Raw genomic sequence first — 19,852 nt, 5'->3', positions numbered from 1 at the left:
GGTTCTGTTAACGGGTCACATTCACAGATCGGGGGCTGGAGGTGACGGATCAGACGAAGTTCTCGGGATGAAACTTGTTCCTACACTCAGCAACTGAGGGGCCCCAGGTAAGTCATACAGGGGGGGGCACACACATAGGGATAATAAATTTATCTTGAAGGATCTTTTGCTTGGACACAAAGGGGGATGATTTACTAAAACTGGAGAGTGGAACATCTGGTGCAGCCGTGCATGGGAGCCAATCAGCTTCCAGGTTTTATTGCCGGAGCTTAATTGAAACAAGCTGATTGGCTCCCACCCACAGCGGCACCAGATGTTGTACTCTCCAGTTCTAGTAAATCACCCCCCCCCCCGATATTAAAGTGGGACTCTGAGAATTAGACACAATCTACCCTTTCAGCACACCTCCCAACTTTCTGAGACAGGGAATGAGGGACACCTATGAGAAAAAGTATGCAGGCATAGGACACACCCCCTGCCACGCCCCCTTAAAGGAGAATTGTAAAAAAAAAAATGATTAGTTAAACCCACAAGTGCTTTTTTTATCACTACTATTCCTTTATATTGGCTTTTGGAAGTTACAAATGTAGCAATTTATAATTTGGATGAAAGGTTTAGCACCCGGAAACATTTTTTGAAAGATAAAAAGTACATTTATATACAACTATATAGATCAGATCATAATGAGGGATATATGAGGAGGGACAGAGGGACTTTGTTCCAAATCAGGGACAGTCCCTCGAAATCAGAGACACTCCCTCAAAATCAGAGCCAGTCCCTCAAAATCAAAGACAATCCTCGAAATCCGAAACAGTCCCTCGTAATCCGAAATAGTCCCTCGAAATCAGGGACAGTCCCTCAAAATCAAAGACAATCTCTCGAAATCCGAAACAGTCCCTCGTAATCAGAGACAGTCCCTCGAAATCAGGGACAGTCCCTCGAAATCAGGACAGTCCCTCGAAATCAGGGACAGTCCCTCGAAATCAGGGACAGTCCCTCGAAATCAGGGACAATCCCTCGAAATCCGAAACAGTCCCTCAAAATTAGGGACAATCCCTCTAAATCGGAGATGGTCCCTCATAATCAGAGACAGTCCTTCAAAATCAGGGACAGTCCCTCAAAATCAGGGAAATCCCTCGAAATCCAAAACAGTCCCTCGAAATCCGAACAGTCCCTCGAAATCTGAAACAGTCCCCTCGAAATCTGAAACAGTCCCTCGAAATCTGAAACAGTCCCTCGAAATCTGAAACAGTCCCTCGTAATCAGAGACAGTCCCTCAAAATCAGGAACAATCCCTCAAAATCCGAGACAGTACCCCGTAATCAGATACAGTCCCGCAAAAGCAGGGACAGTCCCGCAAAATCAGGGACAGTCCCTCGAAATCAGAGACAGTCCCTCAAAATCAGAGACAGTCCTACGAAATCAGGGACAGTCCCTCAAAATCTGGGAAATCCCTCAAAATCCGAGACAGTCCAACGTAATCACATACAGTCCTGTGAAATCAGGGACAGTCCCTCGAAATCAGAGACAGTCCCTCAAAATCGGGGACAGTCCCTCAAAATCAGAGCCAGTCCCACGAAATCTGGGACAGTCCCTCAAAATCTGGGACAATCCCTCGAAATCAGAGACAGTCCCTCGAAATCAGGGACTGTCCCTCGAAATCAGAGACAGTGGCTCAAAATCAGGGACAGTCCATCAAAATCAGGAACAATCCCACGAAATCTGAAACAGTCCCTCGTAATCAGAGACAGTCCCTCGAAATCCGAAAGAGTCCCTCGAAATCAGGGACAATCCCTCAAAATCCGAGACAGTCCCTCGTAATCAGAGACAGCCCCTCAAAATCAGGGACAGTCCTTTAAAATCAGGGACAGTCCCTCAAAATCAGGGAAATCCCTCAAAATCTGAAACAGTCCCTCGAAATCTGAAACAGTCCCTCAAAATCTGAAACAGTCCCTCGTAATGAGAGACAGTCCCTCAAAATCAGGAACAATCCCTCAAAATCCGAGACAGTACCCTGTAATCAGATACAGTCCCGCAAAATCAGGGACAGTCCCTCGAAATCAGAGACAGTCCCTCAAAATCAGAGACAGTCCTACGAAATAAGGGACAGTCCCTCAAAATCTGGGACAATCCCTCAAAATCCAAAACAGTCCTTCAAAATCAGGGACAGTCCCTCAAAATCAGGGGAATCCCTCGAAATCAGAAACAGTCCCTCGAAATCAGGGACAGTCCCTCAAAATCAGGGGAATCCCTCGAAATCGGAAACAATCCCTCGAAATCAGGGACAGTCCCTCAAAATCAGGGACAATCCCTCGAAATCCAAGACAGTCCCCCGTAATCACATACAGTCCCCCGTAATCACATACAGTCCCGTGAAATCAGGGACAGTCCCTCAAAATCAGGGACAGTCCCTCAAAATCAGAGCCAGTCCCACGAAATCAGGGACAGTCCCTCAAAATCTGGGACAATCCCTCGAAATCCAAAACATTTCCTCGAAATCAGGGATAGTCCCTCAAAATCAGGGACAATCCCTTGAAATCAGAGACTGTCCCTCAAATTCAGGGACTGTCCCTCGAAAACAGGGACAATCCCTCGAAATCAGAGACAGCCCCTCAAAATCAAGAACAATCCCTCGAAATCCTTGACAGTCCCTCGTAATCAGAGACAGTTGGAAGGTATGCAGTACCCCCCCCCCTGCACTCTAAGGGTTAAAGCAGAATTAAACCTCCGCCATTTTTTTTCTAAGGGGCCCCAGTAGCTGTTAGCCTTAATGGCATTTTTTTTCTGAAGGCAAATAGACTGTGCTACGTTCCAAGTATTATATTCTGTTCTTTTATTTTCTGTTATAATCTCTTCTATTCTATTCAATTTTCTTTCTAGTTATTTTCTTTTCTATCTTATTCTCTTTGGAAATTGGAAAACCAGCCGAAAACTTTTCGAATTTGAAAACGATTCTTTTCTATTCTATTCTATTTTTTTTCTATTCTATTCCTTTATCTACTATTCTATTTTATTCTCTTTGGAAATTCGAAAACTTTTCGAATCGATTCGAATTTTGTCCAAATTTTTTTCTTCATTTTTTCACATTCGTTTAAATTCGGTACTATTGTAATTCGAAAATTTTGATACATCCGAAATTTCCAAAAACTGATAACTCATCCGAATTTCGTTTTGGAACGAAATGAACTGCACATGTCTGGGCGCAAGGGCAACAACTCTACATTGTATCAAGTAACTTTGACACATACACATAGTGGACCTGATTGAGCGTGAACACAATACAAGACAACGTTTAACACTTCAGAACCGTCTTGAACGCGCCTCAACGTACGAGAACGTCTTCATTTACGCCCATCATGTCTGTGAACATTTTACTTACGGTGTCCCTTTAAATTACAGAAAATATCAGAGCTGTGGAAGTTTGAGAAGTGAAGAATTTCTGCAGACATGTCAGAGCTCAGGAGTTCTTGCATCACCGACCACAAATGGAGTTCCCCTTTCCAGAAGAAATGTCCCCATTGGTCATGAGAAGGGAGATCAGGGGAAGTTTGGATTCTCTGTGTACAAATTTCTCTTCTTGATCACAAGGGGATTTCATTACAGACCACAGACGAGTCAGAACAGACCGAAAACCAGCGCTCCTCCGTCCAGGAGAATGAGGGTGGTGGGAGCAACGTGCCAGATCCTCCCGACCCTTCTACTGCTGACACTCACAGGTAGGAGCCGGGGAATTCTCCACTTTACAGGGCATATACACCTGATACTTGTTTTATTTATACTGAGATTAACAGTTTATTGTAAATAATGTGGTTAATGTTTTGGAAAGATGTGAACTTTTTAAATATATATATATATATATCTACTTGGGGATGTTTGGCTTTTCTTTCTGTTTAACAATGCTGTCCAATATGGTCAAATATATGGACAGAGACCAGCATCAAAATCTACAAGAAGTAAGACACCAATTATAAGGGCCATTTAGACAGACATTCCGGTAACATACAATTGTGTGCATTCTACTGCAAGGCACAGAAAAGCATCATATGTCCTATTGTGGTGTCATTCATTGTGTGCATTTTGGTGTGCTGTATTGTCCCTAAAGGAAGTGGAATATGTTCCACGTTACTGCACAAGATAATGTTACCTCATCACAATGTACCACAATATGAACACCCTCTCACTCCTTTCTCTCTCTCTCTCTCTCACTCCTCCTTTCTTTCCCCCTCTCTCTCTCTCTCTTTCCCTCTCTCTCTCTCTCTCCTGCCCCTCCTTTCTTTCACTATCGCCTTCTCCTCATTTCTTTCCCTCTCTCCATCTCTCTATTTCACCTTTCTACCCCTCCCCCCCATCTCTCTCTCTCCCTCTCTTTCATTTCTTCTTTCTTGCCCTCTCTCCTTCTCTCCTCTTTTCTTTCCCTCCCTCCTCCTTTTTTTCCCTCTCTCCTTCTCTCTCCCTCTCTCCTCCTTTCTTTCCCTTTCTCCCTCTCCATCTCGCTCCTCCTTTCTTTCCCTCTTTCCCGCTCTCCCTCTCTCCTCCTTTCTTTCCCTTTCTCCCTCTCCATCTCGCTCCTCCTTTCTTTCCCTCTTTCCCGCTCTCCCTCTCTCCTCCTTTCTTTCCCTTTCTCCCTCTCCATCTCGCTCCTCCTTTCTTTCCCTCTTTCCCGCTCTCCCTCTCTCCTCCTTTCTTTCCCTTTCTCCCTCTCCATCTCGCTCCTCCTTTCTTTCCCTCTTTCCCTCTCTCCCTCTCTCCTCCTATCTTTCCCTCTCTCCCTCTCTCCTCCTATCTTTCCCTCTCTCCCTCTCTCCTTCTATCTTTCCCTTTCTCCCTCTCCATCTCACTCCTCCTTTCCCTCTTTCCCTCTCTCCCTCGCTCCTCCTTTCTTTCTCTCTCTCTCTCTCTCTCTCTCTCTCTCTCTCCTCCTTTCTTCCCCCCCACCTCTCTCTCTCTCTTTCTCCCCCTCCTCCTTACTTTCCCTTTCTCCCTCTCTCTCTCTCACTCCTCCTTTCTCCCCCCCCCACCTCTCTCTCTCTCCTGCCCCTCCTTTCTTTCACTATCGCCTTCTCCTCATTTCTTTCCCTCTCTCCATCTCTCTGTTTCACCTTTCTACCCCTCCCCCCCATCTCTCTTTCTCCCTCTCTTTCGTTTCTTCTTTCTTGCCCTCTCTCCTTCTCTCCTCTTTTCTTTCCCTCGCTCCTCCTTTCTTTCCCTCTTTCCCTCTCTCCCTCTCTCCTCCTTTCTTTCCCTTTCTCCCTCTCCATCTCGCTCCTCCTTTCTTTCCCTCTTTCCCTCTCTCCCTCTCTCCTCCTTTCTTTCCCTTTCTCCCTCTCCATCTCACTCCTCCTTTCTTTCCCTCTTTCCCTCTCTTCCTCGCTCCTCCTTTCTCTCTCTCTCTCTCTCTCTCTCTCTCTCACTCCTCCTTTCTTCCCCCCCACCTCTCCCTCTCTCTCTTTCTCCCCCTCCTCCTTACTTTCCCTTTCTCCCTCTCTCTCTCTCACTCCTCCTTTCCCCCCCCCACCTTTCTCTCTCTCCTGCCCCTCCTTTCTTTCACTATCTCCTTCTCCTCATTTCTTTCCCTCTCTCTCTCTCTCTCTCTCTCTCTCTCTCTCTCTCTCTCTCTCTCCCTCTCTCGTTCCTTCTTTCTTGCCCTCTCTCCATCTCTCTCTCCCTCCTTTCTTTCCCTCTCCCTCTCTCCTTTCTTTCCCTTTCTTCCTCTCCATCTAGGCTCCTCCTTTCTTTCTCTCTCTCGCTCCTCCTTTCTTTCCCTCCCCCCTCTCTCTTTTCTTTCCCTCTCTTCCTCTCTCTCTTGCCCCTCTTTTCTTTCCCCCTCTCTCCCCTCTTTTCTTTCCCCCTTTTTCTCATTTATTTCCATTTCTCCCTCGCTCCTCCATTCTTTCCCTCCTTCTTCTTTCTTTCCCTCTCTTCCTTTCTCTTTCTCCTCCTTTCTTCCCCCCTCTCTCTCCTTCTTTGTTTCTCTCTCTCCTTTATTCCCCCATCTCTCCCCCCTTCTTCCTTTCTCTCTCTCCCTCTCTGCTTTATTTCCCTCCCTCTCTCTCTCGCTCCTCCTTTCTCTCCCTCTCTCCCTCCCTCTCTCTTTCTCTCTTCCTTTCTTTCCCTCTCCCTCTTCTCCTCCTCTCTCTCTTTCTCTCTCTCTGCCCCGTAGCACTGGGGTCCTTGGTTCACATCCTGGTCAGTACACTACTTGCATGGAGTTTGAATGTTCTCCCTGTGTTCTGAGTGTTTCCGCTAAGTACTCCGGATTCCTTCCACAATCCAAAGACACTCCAAGAAGAGCAGACACGGGACAGCTTCAGCATAGAGGTTAGTATGTATGTTTGTTTTCTTTCAAAGTCCAAACTTCTCCTTTAGGCTGGGTTCACCCTATTGCGAATTGGATGCGGGTTTTTCCCTGCATCCAATTCACATAGCGGGAGATTGTGACCAGCTCTCTATGGAGCTGGTTCACACATCTCCACAGCAGCTCTGTTGTGAATTCCACAGGAGTCCTGTGCATCTCTTGGTCGGTTTCAGGTCCGAATTCAGCCCAAAAATTTGGTCTAAAATGGGACCTAAAATGGTGATTGGAGATGCACAGGACTCCTTCTGTGCGTCTCTGTGTTCTCCAGTGTGAACCCAGCCCTAAGCATGAGGGGGGTCTCCCATTCCCTGATATGGAGGTGACCACTAGAGGGACCATTTACCAAGGCATATATGAAACAGTCACCAAAATATGGAACCGCAAGCAAGTTAGGATGTGAAAATTTAAACAAAATCTTCTTCCAGTTTAATGTCATAATTATTTAAGCTGCATCCTTGGTAAAAAAATACCCTGTGGCCTTTATTTAGAGGACATCAGGCTACAAAGCAAAATTGATGTGTGAGAAGCCTCCAGTGGAAGCAGTCATCTTCAGTCTCCTGGGTTGCATACTAAACCCTAGACTAGTAAACAGCCTTGAGGGTCAGCTTCCCTCAAAGGCTTCTCACAAAGCTTTCATACTTTGTGGTAAATTCCCTGTAAAACAGGAATCAAGGAGATAGGAGATAATCCTTTTATGTAAAGACTTTAGTGGTCTGGGTGACCACAATGTGGCACCTTAGGTGACTGTGGTTTGACCTCCATGCTGTTGGTATTCAGAACAACAAAAATGTGTGCTCGTCATCCAAACTTCCACTCTAATGGAATGCAATCAGCATCTCTTTTTTTTTTTTTGTGGTACGATTTTGGATAATGCAGTGCAGTTCTTGGCCGTACATACATTTAATGCAGATCGGCCCCTGCTGCAGCCTCTCACCTTGGGACTTGCTACAAAGTTGCAATGTACAGTCTGATCACTGGGGGAGAGGGGACTGAGGAAATGCTTCATCCTGCCTGCAGCAGACTGATGACATCATCTCAGCCTAGGCACTGGACTGAAGGCCAATGATGACTTTTTAATGCTGCTAAAGCTTTTTGGAAAAAAAAGATTAATCTTGCTGTATATTTTTAGAGTTTATGCATACAGACTCGTGAAAGTTGCTAAAAGGTCCACTTTAACATGTAATGGGTGCAATAGTATTATGTGTTCTTTTTACAGGTAGGCTTTGTGATGCTGAAGAACTCACTCACATTACTGGAATACAAGGTGGATCTGTCTTTCTGTTACCATTGGTTCCTTCAGGATTTAACCCCAGGGAAGTCTTCTGGAGGCACTTGTCTCCTATAGATCATTTAGTGGCCTCTTTTTCCCGAGGATCCTTGGACACAACGTATCAATCTTGTTTCCACGGCAGAGTCAAACTTCTCCAGAACTTCACTTTGGAAATATTGGGGCTAGATTTGAGGGACACTGGGATGTTCACTTGCCAAATGGTGGATACTCAGGGACACATGCAACTTCATCGATTTTACCTCAGTGTCTACGGTAGGTGCTCAGTAGATTTATACCTCATAACTATTATGTATTATAAAGTTCAAAACACAAGTAATTTATAATATTAATGCACAGTTTACAAATATCAACATTTCATCATTCCTAGAAGTGGCAGCCAAGCCAGAGGTCCAAGTCTTTGTGTCAAGACAAGGCCAAGATTGCGCCCTATTTCTCAGCTGCAACGTGACTACGGGGAATAATGTAACCTATAGCTGGATAGTTGACACTGGACAAGAGGGTTCATTACATGAGACTTACAGGCTTTATGATGAGAAACGCCTGCTTAGGATGACTTTGAACTCAACTCATCAAGATGTCTCCTTTACCTGTGTTGTAACCAACCCTGTCAGCCAAGAAAATACATCTGTAATCCCATGGACAAGCTGTGTAACTGAACCAGGCAAGCCCAATGAATTTGTATTTTAAAGTATATTTATAGCCAGAGCCTTTTTTTAAATTAGTTTTTGATTGAGTAGATCAAGGGTCTCCAAACTTTCTAAACAAAGGGCCAATTTACTGTCATTCAGACTGGACTGTGGCCAGTAGAAGTAGAAAATACCCCAACTTTAGTTGGAATAGACTGTATCTCAGGCTTGGTGGTCAGTGGTTTTAAAAATAAATACATAACTCTTGTGCCCAGCAGGTGGAGGAATAGTGCCCCATCACAGATATCAGTGGGTGGAATAGTGCCCCATCATTGGTGTCAATGGGAGGAATAGTGCCTCATAATTGGTACCAGTGGGAGGAATGTTGCCCCATCATTGGTGTCAATGGGAGGACTAATGCCCCACCATTGGTGCCAGCGGGAAGAATAGTGCCCCATTGTTGGTATAAGTGGGATAAATAGTACCTCATTATTGGTACCAATGGGAGGAATAGTGCCCCATCATTTGTGTCAGTGGGAGGGATAGTGCCCCATTATTGGTATCAGTGGGAGGAATAGTGCCTCATAATTGGTACCAGTGGGAGGAATAGTGCCCCATCATTGGTGTCAATGGGAGGACCAGTGCCCCACCATTGGTGCTAGCGGGAAGAATAGTGCCTCATTGTTGGTATCAGTGGGATAAATAGTACCTCATTATTGGTAACAGCGGGAGGAATAGTGCCCCATCATTTGTGTCAGTGGGAGGGATAGTGCCCCATCATTGGTGCCTGTGGGAGGGATAGTGCCCCATCATTGGTGTCAGTGGGAGGAATAGTGCCCCATCATTGGTGTCAGTGGGAAGAATAGTGCCCCATCATTGGTGTCAGTGGGAGGAATAGTGTCCCACCATTGGTATCAGTGGGCGGAATAGTGTCCCATCATTGGTGTCAGTGGGAGGAATAGTGTCCCATTATTGGTGTCAGTTGGAGGAATAGTGCCCCATCATTGGTGTCAGTGGGAGGAATAGTGCCCCATCATTGGTATCAGTGGGGGGAATAGTGTCCCATCATTGGTGTCAGTGGGAAGAATAGTGCCCCATCATTGTTATCAGTGGGGGGAATAGTGCCTCATAATTGGTGCCAGTGGGAGGAATAGTGCCCCATCATTGGTATCAGTGGGAGGAATAGTGCACCATCATTGGTGTCAGTGGGTGGAATAGTGCATCTGCAATTATGGCAGTGGGAAGAATAGTACCTCATATCAATGTAAAGATCAGTGTCCCAAGGGTCTGATAAAGGCAAGCAAAGGGCCACATTCGGCCAGCTTTGGAGATCACTAAAGTAGAGGAAGATTAGAATCCCTGTCAAGTTTCTCTTGCCATTTGTGCCCCTTGATCTTTTTCTATTGACCTTCATCACTGGGATGTAATAGGAAATACTGAATGTTTTTGTTACTGGAACAAGATGTGAGGGGAAATCTTCCAGTAGAATTTATTTCCCCTTTAAAGATATTCTTTCTTAATTCCTATCTTAGTAATCTTCAAGGCAGGAAGTGAGGCAGAATTTCCCCAATGGACAAAGAGATTCAGACGCACACCACACAGACAAACACCCATAAGGCCCCTTTCACACTGGGGCGGTAGGGGGCGTCGGTGGTAAAACAGCGCTATTTTTAGCGCTGTTTTACCGCGGTATTCGGCCGCTAGCGGTGCGGTTTTAACCCCCTGCTGGCGGCCGAAAAAGGGTTAAAACCCCTTGTACAGCGCGGCTATAGCCGCGGTATTACCGCAGTATAGCCGCGCTGTCCCATTGATTTCAATGGGAAGGAGCGGTGAAGGAGCGGTGAATACACCGCTCCTTCACCGCTCCAAAGATGCGGCTCGCAGGAGATTTTTTCTTCTCCTGCCAGCGCACCACTTCAGTGTGAAAGCCCTCGGGCTTTCACACTGAACAAACAGCGGAGGCTGTTTAGGGGCGGTTTGCAGGCGGTATTTATAGGGCAATAACGCCTGCAAACCGCCCCAGTGTGAAAGAGGCCTAAGTTTCAGGGTGTTTGTACGGGACTTGAGAGATGGTACCCTTTATTTTTTTAAGTCTTTAGAATTTTCCACCCTTTCTTCAGACTTGTGTTAAAAAGTGTCACTAACCAATGTTTCAGGGGGATGCAGGGCCTCTTTCTCAAGGGAAGGGATGGCTCCTTTATCAATGTACTGGGTGTACTTGGGTGATCTCAAAACATTGTTTGGTGATGCTTTTTCACTGATGTCTGAACAAAAGTCAGTTCTTCAAGAAAGAAATGTTTCTAGCTCTCCCCATTAAGGACACCATTAGCCATATACCTGACAGAGGTTCCATCCCTTTCCCACTATATGTCTGTGAAGGTTCTCATTTCCCTGGGTCATAGTATAATGAGTGAATGAATATCTTATATAGAGCTACATATGCAAACTAAATCGCCTCAAGGTGCTTTTGCCACCAGTGTCCATCTGGGTCTTCAGAACAGATGAGTCTTGAGCTTCTTCCTGAAGTCCAGATGGTTTTCTTCCAAGCGGATGTCCGTGGGTAGAGCGTTCCATAGCCGTGGTCCTTGGACTGCAAACCTTTGTTCGCCTTTTTAATTTATAACGGGCCTTGGTGATGTGGAGGAGGTTCTGGTTAGTTGACCGAAGGGGGCGACCTGGGGTGCAGTGCTGTATTTTGGCACAGAGGTATTGCAGGGCTTTTCCTTGTATACATTTGTGAGTGAGGCAGAGGGTCCTAAATGTAAATGTTCACGGCTAGCCAATGGAGGGTCCTCAGGGACGGGGTGATTGATTCCTAGGGGTTTTTTTTTTCCAGTTACCAGTCTGGCTGCTGTGTTCTGGATGATTTGTAGACATGAAATTTGATATTTGGGAAATCCTAGGTAGAGGGAATTTGCATAGTCGAGTCAGGAATTGATAGTATAGCCAGTAGTGGTCAGTCACATTCAACTGGCCTTGTTCTCTCAAACTATATTGCCAGGGAGAAACTAGGAGCTATTGTTTACCACATAACGAAAATATATATAAAAGACCAAAACTTCCAACCCTAATGGGGTGGTAAACACAAGACACAAGACAAATTGACCATCTCTACTCCATAGTTACATAAAACCCAAAGTTTATTATATTTGACTCAACCAGAGCACCAGCTGGTTATGTTAAAACATAAAGGTCAATAATTAAAAAAACAACTTCAAGATGTCAAAAAAAACAGTATACAGAAACCCAAAAGTTTTGTGTGGGCTCAACCATAGCTTCATTCTACATAGGATGCATACATCTACCTAAGAATAGGCCCTACATCCGTATGTCATGTACATATACAATAAAAGATTATAACAAGGTAGGTATCAGTCTGTACAGCTGTGGTGGAGTTCCAGGTATCTCAACGCATTTCGTAAAGATGTTTCTTCAGGAGATGGGCGTTCTCAAGATGATAAAGACATCTAGATGAAACTAGGGACACAGACAGAATATTATGTCTCTGATGCAGTGGAGAATGAAAACAGCGCTGGGCACCACAATATCTAAATGGCAAGGAGGCACTATGTGAGAAGAACAGCCACGAAAAGGAACAGGATCCAAAATCTAATCCAAACCCCCATTAATGACGAGAGTGCAAGTACAGTCTGATCACCCCAGTGTAGCACACAGATTTCAGGCGTTGCTTTCTGTTGAAGACGTTTCACAGCTAACCAAGCCACTTCTTCACAAGTTGTTTGGTAAGCTACAAAAGGTCTTCAGTGTTAGAGAACTAGTCCGGCTGAATATGACCAACTACTACTAGCTTTCCCACTGTACTACTTGGTGTCTGGGAAACCCTTGGAGAAACTAACCTCACTACCTATTCCAATGACCATTATCTTCTTGCAGGGTCTCTTTACAAAGTATCCTAGATATTATTTGGAGTCCTTGATGTTCTCTTTAAAGTAGTGCACTAGAAAAATGATTATGAGTAATTTGGCTGGTATGTAAAAAAAAGGCAATTTTTCTAAACACTTCTTTCCTCCACAGGACAAGATTTTAAGACGAACAACGGTAAAATAGTGATACTTGTTGCAGCTGCTCTCATTATCATGTTTACCACCGCGATGATCTGCGTCTACTTTTTTAGCAGAACCTCAGGTGAGTCCATGTTATTTGGGGGGACCTCTTGTTGTAGACCAAAGCTGAAAAATATGTTTTTCCTATTAACTATGGCTGTTGAGGTCTCGCAAAGAATTAACGTCAGGCTAACAGCTAAATACACAATTTGAGTACATTTAGGGGTATTTTGCCAGCCAAAGGATTTATTCTTCTGTTCAGTCAGTCTTTTGATTTACACAACCCTACCAGACAGCACAGTCAGCTTGGTTACCTCCCTGTTTCCATCCTGTAATTGGACAGTGAAGGAGTAGCAGAGGACTGATGAGGCCCTCTCTCTCCTCTCTCATTCTGTTAGCGTGTTCCTTGTCAGCACAGCACTGCAGCACACCTGATTGGCTCCTAGTAATGCCCCACCCTGACATCAAGGCCGATACCATATTGAAAATAGGCACTTGTCTTCAATGGTGGATTTTGGTGGTCACTTCCATATTCCCAGTGTGTAATTGGAAAGTGAAGGGGTGGCAGGAAACCGATGAGGACTTTTCTCTTCTGTCTCATTCTGTCAACATGGTCTTTGTCAATACAGCACCACAGCACACCTCATTGACTCCTAGTGCTGCCTCACCCTGACATCAAAGCTGATACCATATTGAAAATAAGCACTTGTTCTCAATGGGGGCTTTTGTTGTCACTTCCATGCTCCCAGTCTGTGATTGGACAGTGAAGGAGTGGCGGGAGACTGATGAGGTCCTCTCTTTCCTCTCTCATTTTGTCAACATGTTCCTTGTCAACACAGCGCATCTGATTGGTTCCTAGTAATGCCCCACCCTGACATCAAGGCTGATGCCATATTGAAAATACGTACAGTACTTGTCTTCAATAAAGGCTTTTGGTGTTCACTTCCATGTTCTCAGCCTGTGACTGGGCAGTTAAGGAGTGGCAGGAGACTGATGAGGTCCTCTCTCTCCTCTTTCATTCTGTCAACATGTTCCTTGTCAACACAGCACTGCAGCACACCTGATTGGCTCCTAGTAATGCCCCTTCCCTGATATCAAGGCTGATACCAGATTCAAAATAGCTACAGTACTTGTCTTCAATGAGGCTTTTGGTGTTCACTTCCATGTTCTCAGCCTGTGACTTGGCAGTTAAGGAGTGGCAGGAGACTGATGAGGTCCTCTCTCTCCTCTCTCATTCTGTCAACATGTTCCTTGTCAACACAGCACTGCAGCACACCTGATTGGCTCCTAGTAATGCCCCTTCCCTGATATCAAGGCTAATACCAGATTGAAAATAGGTACAGTACTTGTCTTCAATGAGGCTTTTGGTGTTCACTTCCATGTTCTCGGCCTGTGACTTGGCAGTTAAGGAGTGGCAGAAGACTGATGAGGTCCTCTCTGTCCTCTCTCTCATTCTGTCAACATGTTCCTTGTCAACACAGCACATCTGATTAGTTCCTAGTAATGCCCCACCCTGACATCAAGGCTAATGCCATATTGAAAATATGTACAGTACTTGTCTTCAATGAGGCTTTTGGTGTTCACTTCCATGTTCTCAGCCTGTGAATTGGCAGTTAAGGAGTGGCAGGAGACTGATGAGGTCCTCTCTCTCTTCTCTCATTCTGTCAACATGTTCCCTGTCAATCCAGCACTGCAGCACACCACATTGGCTCCTATGCTCCTAGTGCTTCCTCACATCAAGACTGATAATATATTGAAAAGAAGTATTTTTGCTATTTGCATTTAAGGATACATTTAAGACATTTTATTGAATGCATACACGTACTGTATCCATTGGTGTTGTTTTAAATCTTCTTGAAACGTATCTTTAAAATGGAAGTGTGGTACGCTAGTGATTCCCCCAGCTAATTAATTTTGTATGTAAGAGCACGAGTAAAAGTGTTATTCAAATTTGTCTAGGAATGTCACCCGACTGGTACACCCCTCTTGCCCTTTGCTCCTCAGACTCCTGCTCCATCGCCACCCCCTTCTAGGTCACTGTACAGACTCTCATACGCCTCCCATGACCCACACTACAACCCTTACAGCATATGATTTACCCTTTCCAATGAGGACCTCTACTTGTCTTCAATGCAGGCTTTGGTGGCCATTGGGGTAAACCTGCGTCTCGATGAGCTGTAGTTCGTATGTCTGGGTGGTGTAGAATGTGCTTGATTTTAATGAAGAATGACTGGATCTTAACATAAGGGTTTGGTTTATTTACAGCTATAGTTATACAAAACCGAGCGTTTTGAAAGACGAGCAACTTTTTTTTTAATTCTGACTCGGTTTGCGAGTGTTGTCTTGCAAAACAAGAAGAATTCCAGCTAATGGGGTGTGAAGTACCGCATTTGGCCAGAGGTGCAGGGGCGCCGGGGACACTCGGAGAGGTTTGGAGCCATTTGGAAGTACTCGGAATGACTCGGAAATACTCGGAAATACTCAGTTTCCGAGTGTTTCCGAGGCATTCCGAGCTGTCCCTGAGTATTTCCGAGGCTCTCCGGCACCCCCCACCTCTGGCCACATGCGGCATTGGATGTAATAGAAGTCATTGCGGAATGAATTATCTTTGTTTCCATTGACTTCTATGGGGAAACTCACTTTGATATGCGCGTGATTTGGATTACACGCATTCTCCTGGAACGGATTATGCTTGTAGTCGAAGGTTCCACTGTAAATTATAATTACAAATAGGGAGGGTTAGCAAAACAAGGTAGGAAGAAAAGAGGAAGACATCTCCTGCCTAGGTTAGCATACCCCTTCTTATTGTTAGGCATGGGGTATATTCCTTCCACACCCCATGCTGGAATCGGCCATATGGTTAACAGAGCGCTGCAACAACCACCAACTGAAGATGGTGTAAAATATGAATTAGATACCTGCCGGCTCACTAACAAGCTTGTTTTTAGGTTCAAAGCACCTCTTTATTGCATGATTACATAAAAAGACAATGTTTTGAGACAGTGCAGTGATCCATTATCATGTATGTGATAAAGAAGAGCTTAGCACTTTGAAACAAGCTTGTAGGTGTGCTGATGACATGCACTATATTATCAAAAGTATTGGGACACCTGCCTTTACACCCACATGAACTTTAATGACATCCCAGCTTTAGTCCATAGGGTTCAATATTGAGTTGGCCCACCCTTTTGCAGCTATAACAGCTTCAACTCTTCTGGGAAGGCTGTCCACAAGGTTTAGGAGTGTGTCTATGGGAATGTTTGACCATTCTTCCACAAGCAAATTTGTGAGGTCAGGTACTGATGTTGGACAAGAAGGCCTGGCTCGCAGTCTCTGCTCTAATTCATCCCAAAGGAGTTCTGTCGGGTTGAGGTCAGGATTCTGTGCAGGCCAGTCAAGTTCCTCCACCCCAAACTCGCTCATCCATGTCTATGGACCTTGCTTTGTGCACTGGTTCAAATCATTTGGTGGAGGAGGGATTATGGTGTGGGGTTGTCTTTCAGGGGTTGGGCTTGGCCCCTTAGTTCCAGTGACGGGAACTCTGAAGGTGTCACCATACCAAGACATTTTGGACAATTTCATGCTCCCAACTTTGTAGAAACAGTTTGGGGATGGCCCTTTCCTGTTCTAACATGACTGTGCACCAGTGCACAAAGCAAGGTCCATAAAGACATGGATGAGCGAGTTTGGGGTGGAGGAACTTAACTGTCCTGACCTCAACCCGATAGAACACCTTTGGGATGAATTAGAGTTGAGAATGCAAGCCAGGTCTTCTCGTCCACATCAGTGCTTAACCTCGCAAATGCACTTCTGTAAGAATGGTCAAACATTCCCATAAATACACTCCTAAACCTTGTGAACAGCCTTTCCAGAAGAGTTGAAACTGCAAAGAGTGGGTCAAGGCAAAATTAACCCTACAGAGTAAGACTGGGATGCCATTAAAGTTCATGTGTGTGTAAAGGCAGGCGTCCCAATAATTTTGGTAATATAGTGTATGTATAAACCCAGTGCACATTACTGTGTCCTGTCCCCTAGAGCCCTTTATTTTTTAAATTATATTTTTAAATGGTCTGTCAGGAGTGTGTAAGACTCCTGTTCCACAACAGCTGTTGGTCTCATTCCAGCATCCTGGTTTTAGCTGTGATGCATTCTCCCTGTTTGCCTGTCCACCTGCAAGGTGATTGACGTGGTCAGTCTCTGGGTGGAGAGCAAACCTGATGTAAGCCAGTCAAGCCTGCAGTCTCGTGCTTGTGATAGCCTGTGTAACTTATCGTATCTTATTTATTCTTACTATTACTTACACACATACCAGGGCCTCGGTCCTATCTTGCAACACTCCCAAAAAGGTGGGAAATTACATCCATGCTCGCAGAAACTGGAAAACTTGACCAACAGGGCATACAAAAGCTCCTCATTTTCCTTAGTCCAAGGCCCTCAGTTGAGTTTTAGGTACGTAGATATTTGAGGTGATTGTAGCCATATTAGTGCATTTGCATCTGAAACAATTGAGTGCTGTCTGTGATACTTTTTATTTGCACTGACATCAACACAGTGGCAGTGCAGAGGGAGAATAAGCTCTGTGGAACATGGTTCCTTTATGGTCAACGCTGCAGTTGGATGAAGACAGCCCATGTGACTCTGGCGGCCATCTATTTAAGACCCTGGCTCCTGAGTTTGGCATGCATTTAGTGTGTAAGTAGTGTTGGGACAGGTCACCTGTCTGTCAGGGATATTAATAGCGGCAAGGTTCCAGATGAGTAGGAAAAGACTAGGGATCCACCACTTCTCCCGGAAACCTCCCCGTGTGGGCTCAGACTGGCCAGACCACATTCCATCCCTCAAGACAAACGCTGTCAGTTCAGCTGAGATCTGCTCTGCTACAATCTGCTGTTCACCTGTGAGTGTTCTCAGACAGGCTATTCTTCCTCCTTGCTTGTTGTGAATTGTTGTATTCTGACTACAAGTTCTTCTTATTTGCAACTGGAGTGTGTGTGAGTTACTGTTGCCGCACCACACTGCACCTCCACATGCTCTACTGGGGGCATATGTTAAATTAATATCAATGTTGCATAGATATAAGCTTTGTGGGATGGAACGTAGTCCCCTGCTGCTAGAGGTTAATACTAAAAACCATTAAATTGTCATAAAATGTGTTTCTTATGCTGCAGAAGTATCAGCTTGGTGTTGGTATGGTAAGATACTAATTCTGTCTTCTTCCAGGTAAAACCCCAGTAAAAGGAAGACAGAGGACTAACATTCATACCGGGGAGACATTTCTACAGCTGGAAGAAGAGAATGATTCCCCTGAGTTGACTGGCCTTCAAGACAACGAGGAGACAACAGCCCAGCAAAATGGAGAAATGACCCTTGGTCATAATACAGACCAGGACAGTATTGAAGAGAGGACGGTGCAGTTCAGTCCTGAGACGATTGTAACACATAAAGTGGAGACAATTGTATAACACGAAGAGGGAGCCAAATGGCAAAGGATGGATAAACATCAAAACTTTTATCTGGGACCAGAGGAAGACATGAAATGTGTATACTTCTATCTGGAGTGTGCAGATCTACCAAAAAAAGAAACACCAATGGATTTTTGCAAATTTTATTGCAAATACCCTCTTCTGCTTCTATTTTGTTTAAATACAAAAATGAAAACCGGAGAAGTTCTGCAGGGCATTCACAGATGCAAGAGTTCTACATCGGGACATAGGGGTTTAATGCCATGTTATCATTCAATGTTCTGCAGGTGACCACCATATGTCTGAGGTGGCTGGAGGACTATCCTGCATGGTGACTATATAGTCCTATTATTTTTCAAAATTCAAGAGCTCTGCCCCTGCAGCTTGCTGCCAGTGCAGAGAAACACCTACTTATCTGGTTTCCTCATTATTGACCCATCTGTCCAGAAAAGGTAGTCAATAGAAGAGGTGCTCCAAAGGGTGGAGAAAAAAACAATGAAGAAAAAGTCCCAGGAGAGAACCTTGTAAGTGCGGTATGGGTTTGACGAGTTCAGTGATAGGCTGGTTGAGATCATAATATTAGGTATGAGTATTCTCACATCTGGGAGGTTTCAAGAAGCCCGGATGGGGATCACGCAACCTGTGTCTAAAACTTGACGGTGTAGTTCCCAAAGATCCAACTCTGGAGGTAGTGGGATTCTGGTACATGGAATGATGAAAGAAACTGGCCCCAAAAAATTAGGTCATAGGGTGTGCACAACCCACAAACTACTTTTTTTGGAGTCAAGTTGTTCAGGAACAGGTAGAAGGTGGCGATATCTCCTTATAGTTCTGTTGGGTTTTCAACTTGCACTTTTTAAAGCAGCTTTTTAGATGGCAGAACAGAGCAGCACAGAAACATTTCAGTGGTAAAAAGATATTTCTGTGATGTATTGAAATATCAGGCTGTGATTTATTTTATTTTTTTTACCAATTTTTTACAAACTGTACTAGTTTGTAAAGTGATATTAGGAATTCTTAAATAAAATATGGGCAGCATGGTGGCTCAGGCAAGCCATAGATTATGTGATTTTCTTTCCTACAACCATAGGTTGCAGAAAAAAAAATGCTTGATTCCCCCATCAACACAGTCAATGTTGATGGGGAATCCCATCCCTGCTGGGAGAACACAGTGATTATTGCTAGCAGCTATAGCCATTGGCAATAATCGCATGTTAGAAATCCAACATGCTGGTTGTACCCAAGTAAATCAATGGATCGACTTGGATAACATCAGCCTGCCCATAGAGGGCTTGAATCTCAGCTGGACCCTGCTGAAGCGGCCAAGCTTCAAACCCTCCAAGGTCCAGCTTTAGTGGTTAGCATTTTTGCCTTGCAGCACTAGGTTCATCAGTTCAAATGCCAACCCTGGCACTACCTGCCTGGAGTTTGCATGTTCTCCCCGTGCTTGTGTGGGTTTTCTCCAGGTATTCCGGTTTCCTCCCACACTCCAAAGACATGCTGATAGGTTAACTGGCTGCTGTCTAAATTGATTCTAGTGTGCGTACTAGGAATGAACGTGAGTTAGGAACCTTAAATGGTAAGCCCCTTGAGGGCAGGGACTGATGTGAATGTACAATGTATATGTGTAAAGCGCTGTGTAAATTGATGGCGTTATATAAGTATCTGTAATAAATACGGAGGTAATGGCACTTTGCAATAAGCAGGTGGTACACAGCTCAGCTGTTAATGATTGGGAGAGGTTTATTGGTTCACACGAGTCAGAGAAGGGTCTCAGCTTTGAAGTAGAGCCCATCCTTATTAGTATAAAATACAAAAGCTCATAAACCATGAAAAGTTAAATGGGTGTATATATATATTTTTATAAAAAAGATGCTTTTTATACAATTAAACTTATTTTTGTAATTAAATGTTTCACATGTGCATGCCTTTTTATTTCTTCATGGTGTCTTTTAAGCTCTAGATCATGAACACAATCTGTAATCAGACAGTCTGATAGAGGGAAAGCATAGGAAGCCTAATGCTGGCCATACACTATACAGAAAATCGTCCGA

General features: G+C 44.6%; 1 protein-coding gene across 1 annotated transcript; it reads left to right on the top strand.

Moving 5' to 3' along the window:
• Positions 1-8: 8 nt before the first annotated feature.
• Positions 9-18,641, top strand: LOC141116712 (SLAM family member 8-like; the record flags this gene model as incomplete). The annotated part of the gene is given in 7 exon segments (XM_073609103.1): positions 9-107; positions 3,400-3,716; positions 7,572-7,898; positions 8,014-8,324; positions 11,955-12,015; positions 12,308-12,418; positions 17,557-18,641. Coding segments are annotated over 6 exon segments (1,113 nt in total). The 3' UTR covers positions 17,799-18,641.
• Positions 18,642-19,852: the final 1,211 nt, after the last annotated feature.

Source organism: Aquarana catesbeiana, linkage group LG13, assembly GCF_042186555.1.
Source record: "Aquarana catesbeiana isolate 2022-GZ linkage group LG13, ASM4218655v1, whole genome shotgun sequence".
Taxonomy (NCBI): Eukaryota; Metazoa; Chordata; class Amphibia; order Anura; family Ranidae; genus Aquarana; species Aquarana catesbeiana.
The sequence above is the reverse complement of the archived record's forward strand: the minus strand, read 5'-3'. Positions and strand labels throughout refer to the sequence as shown.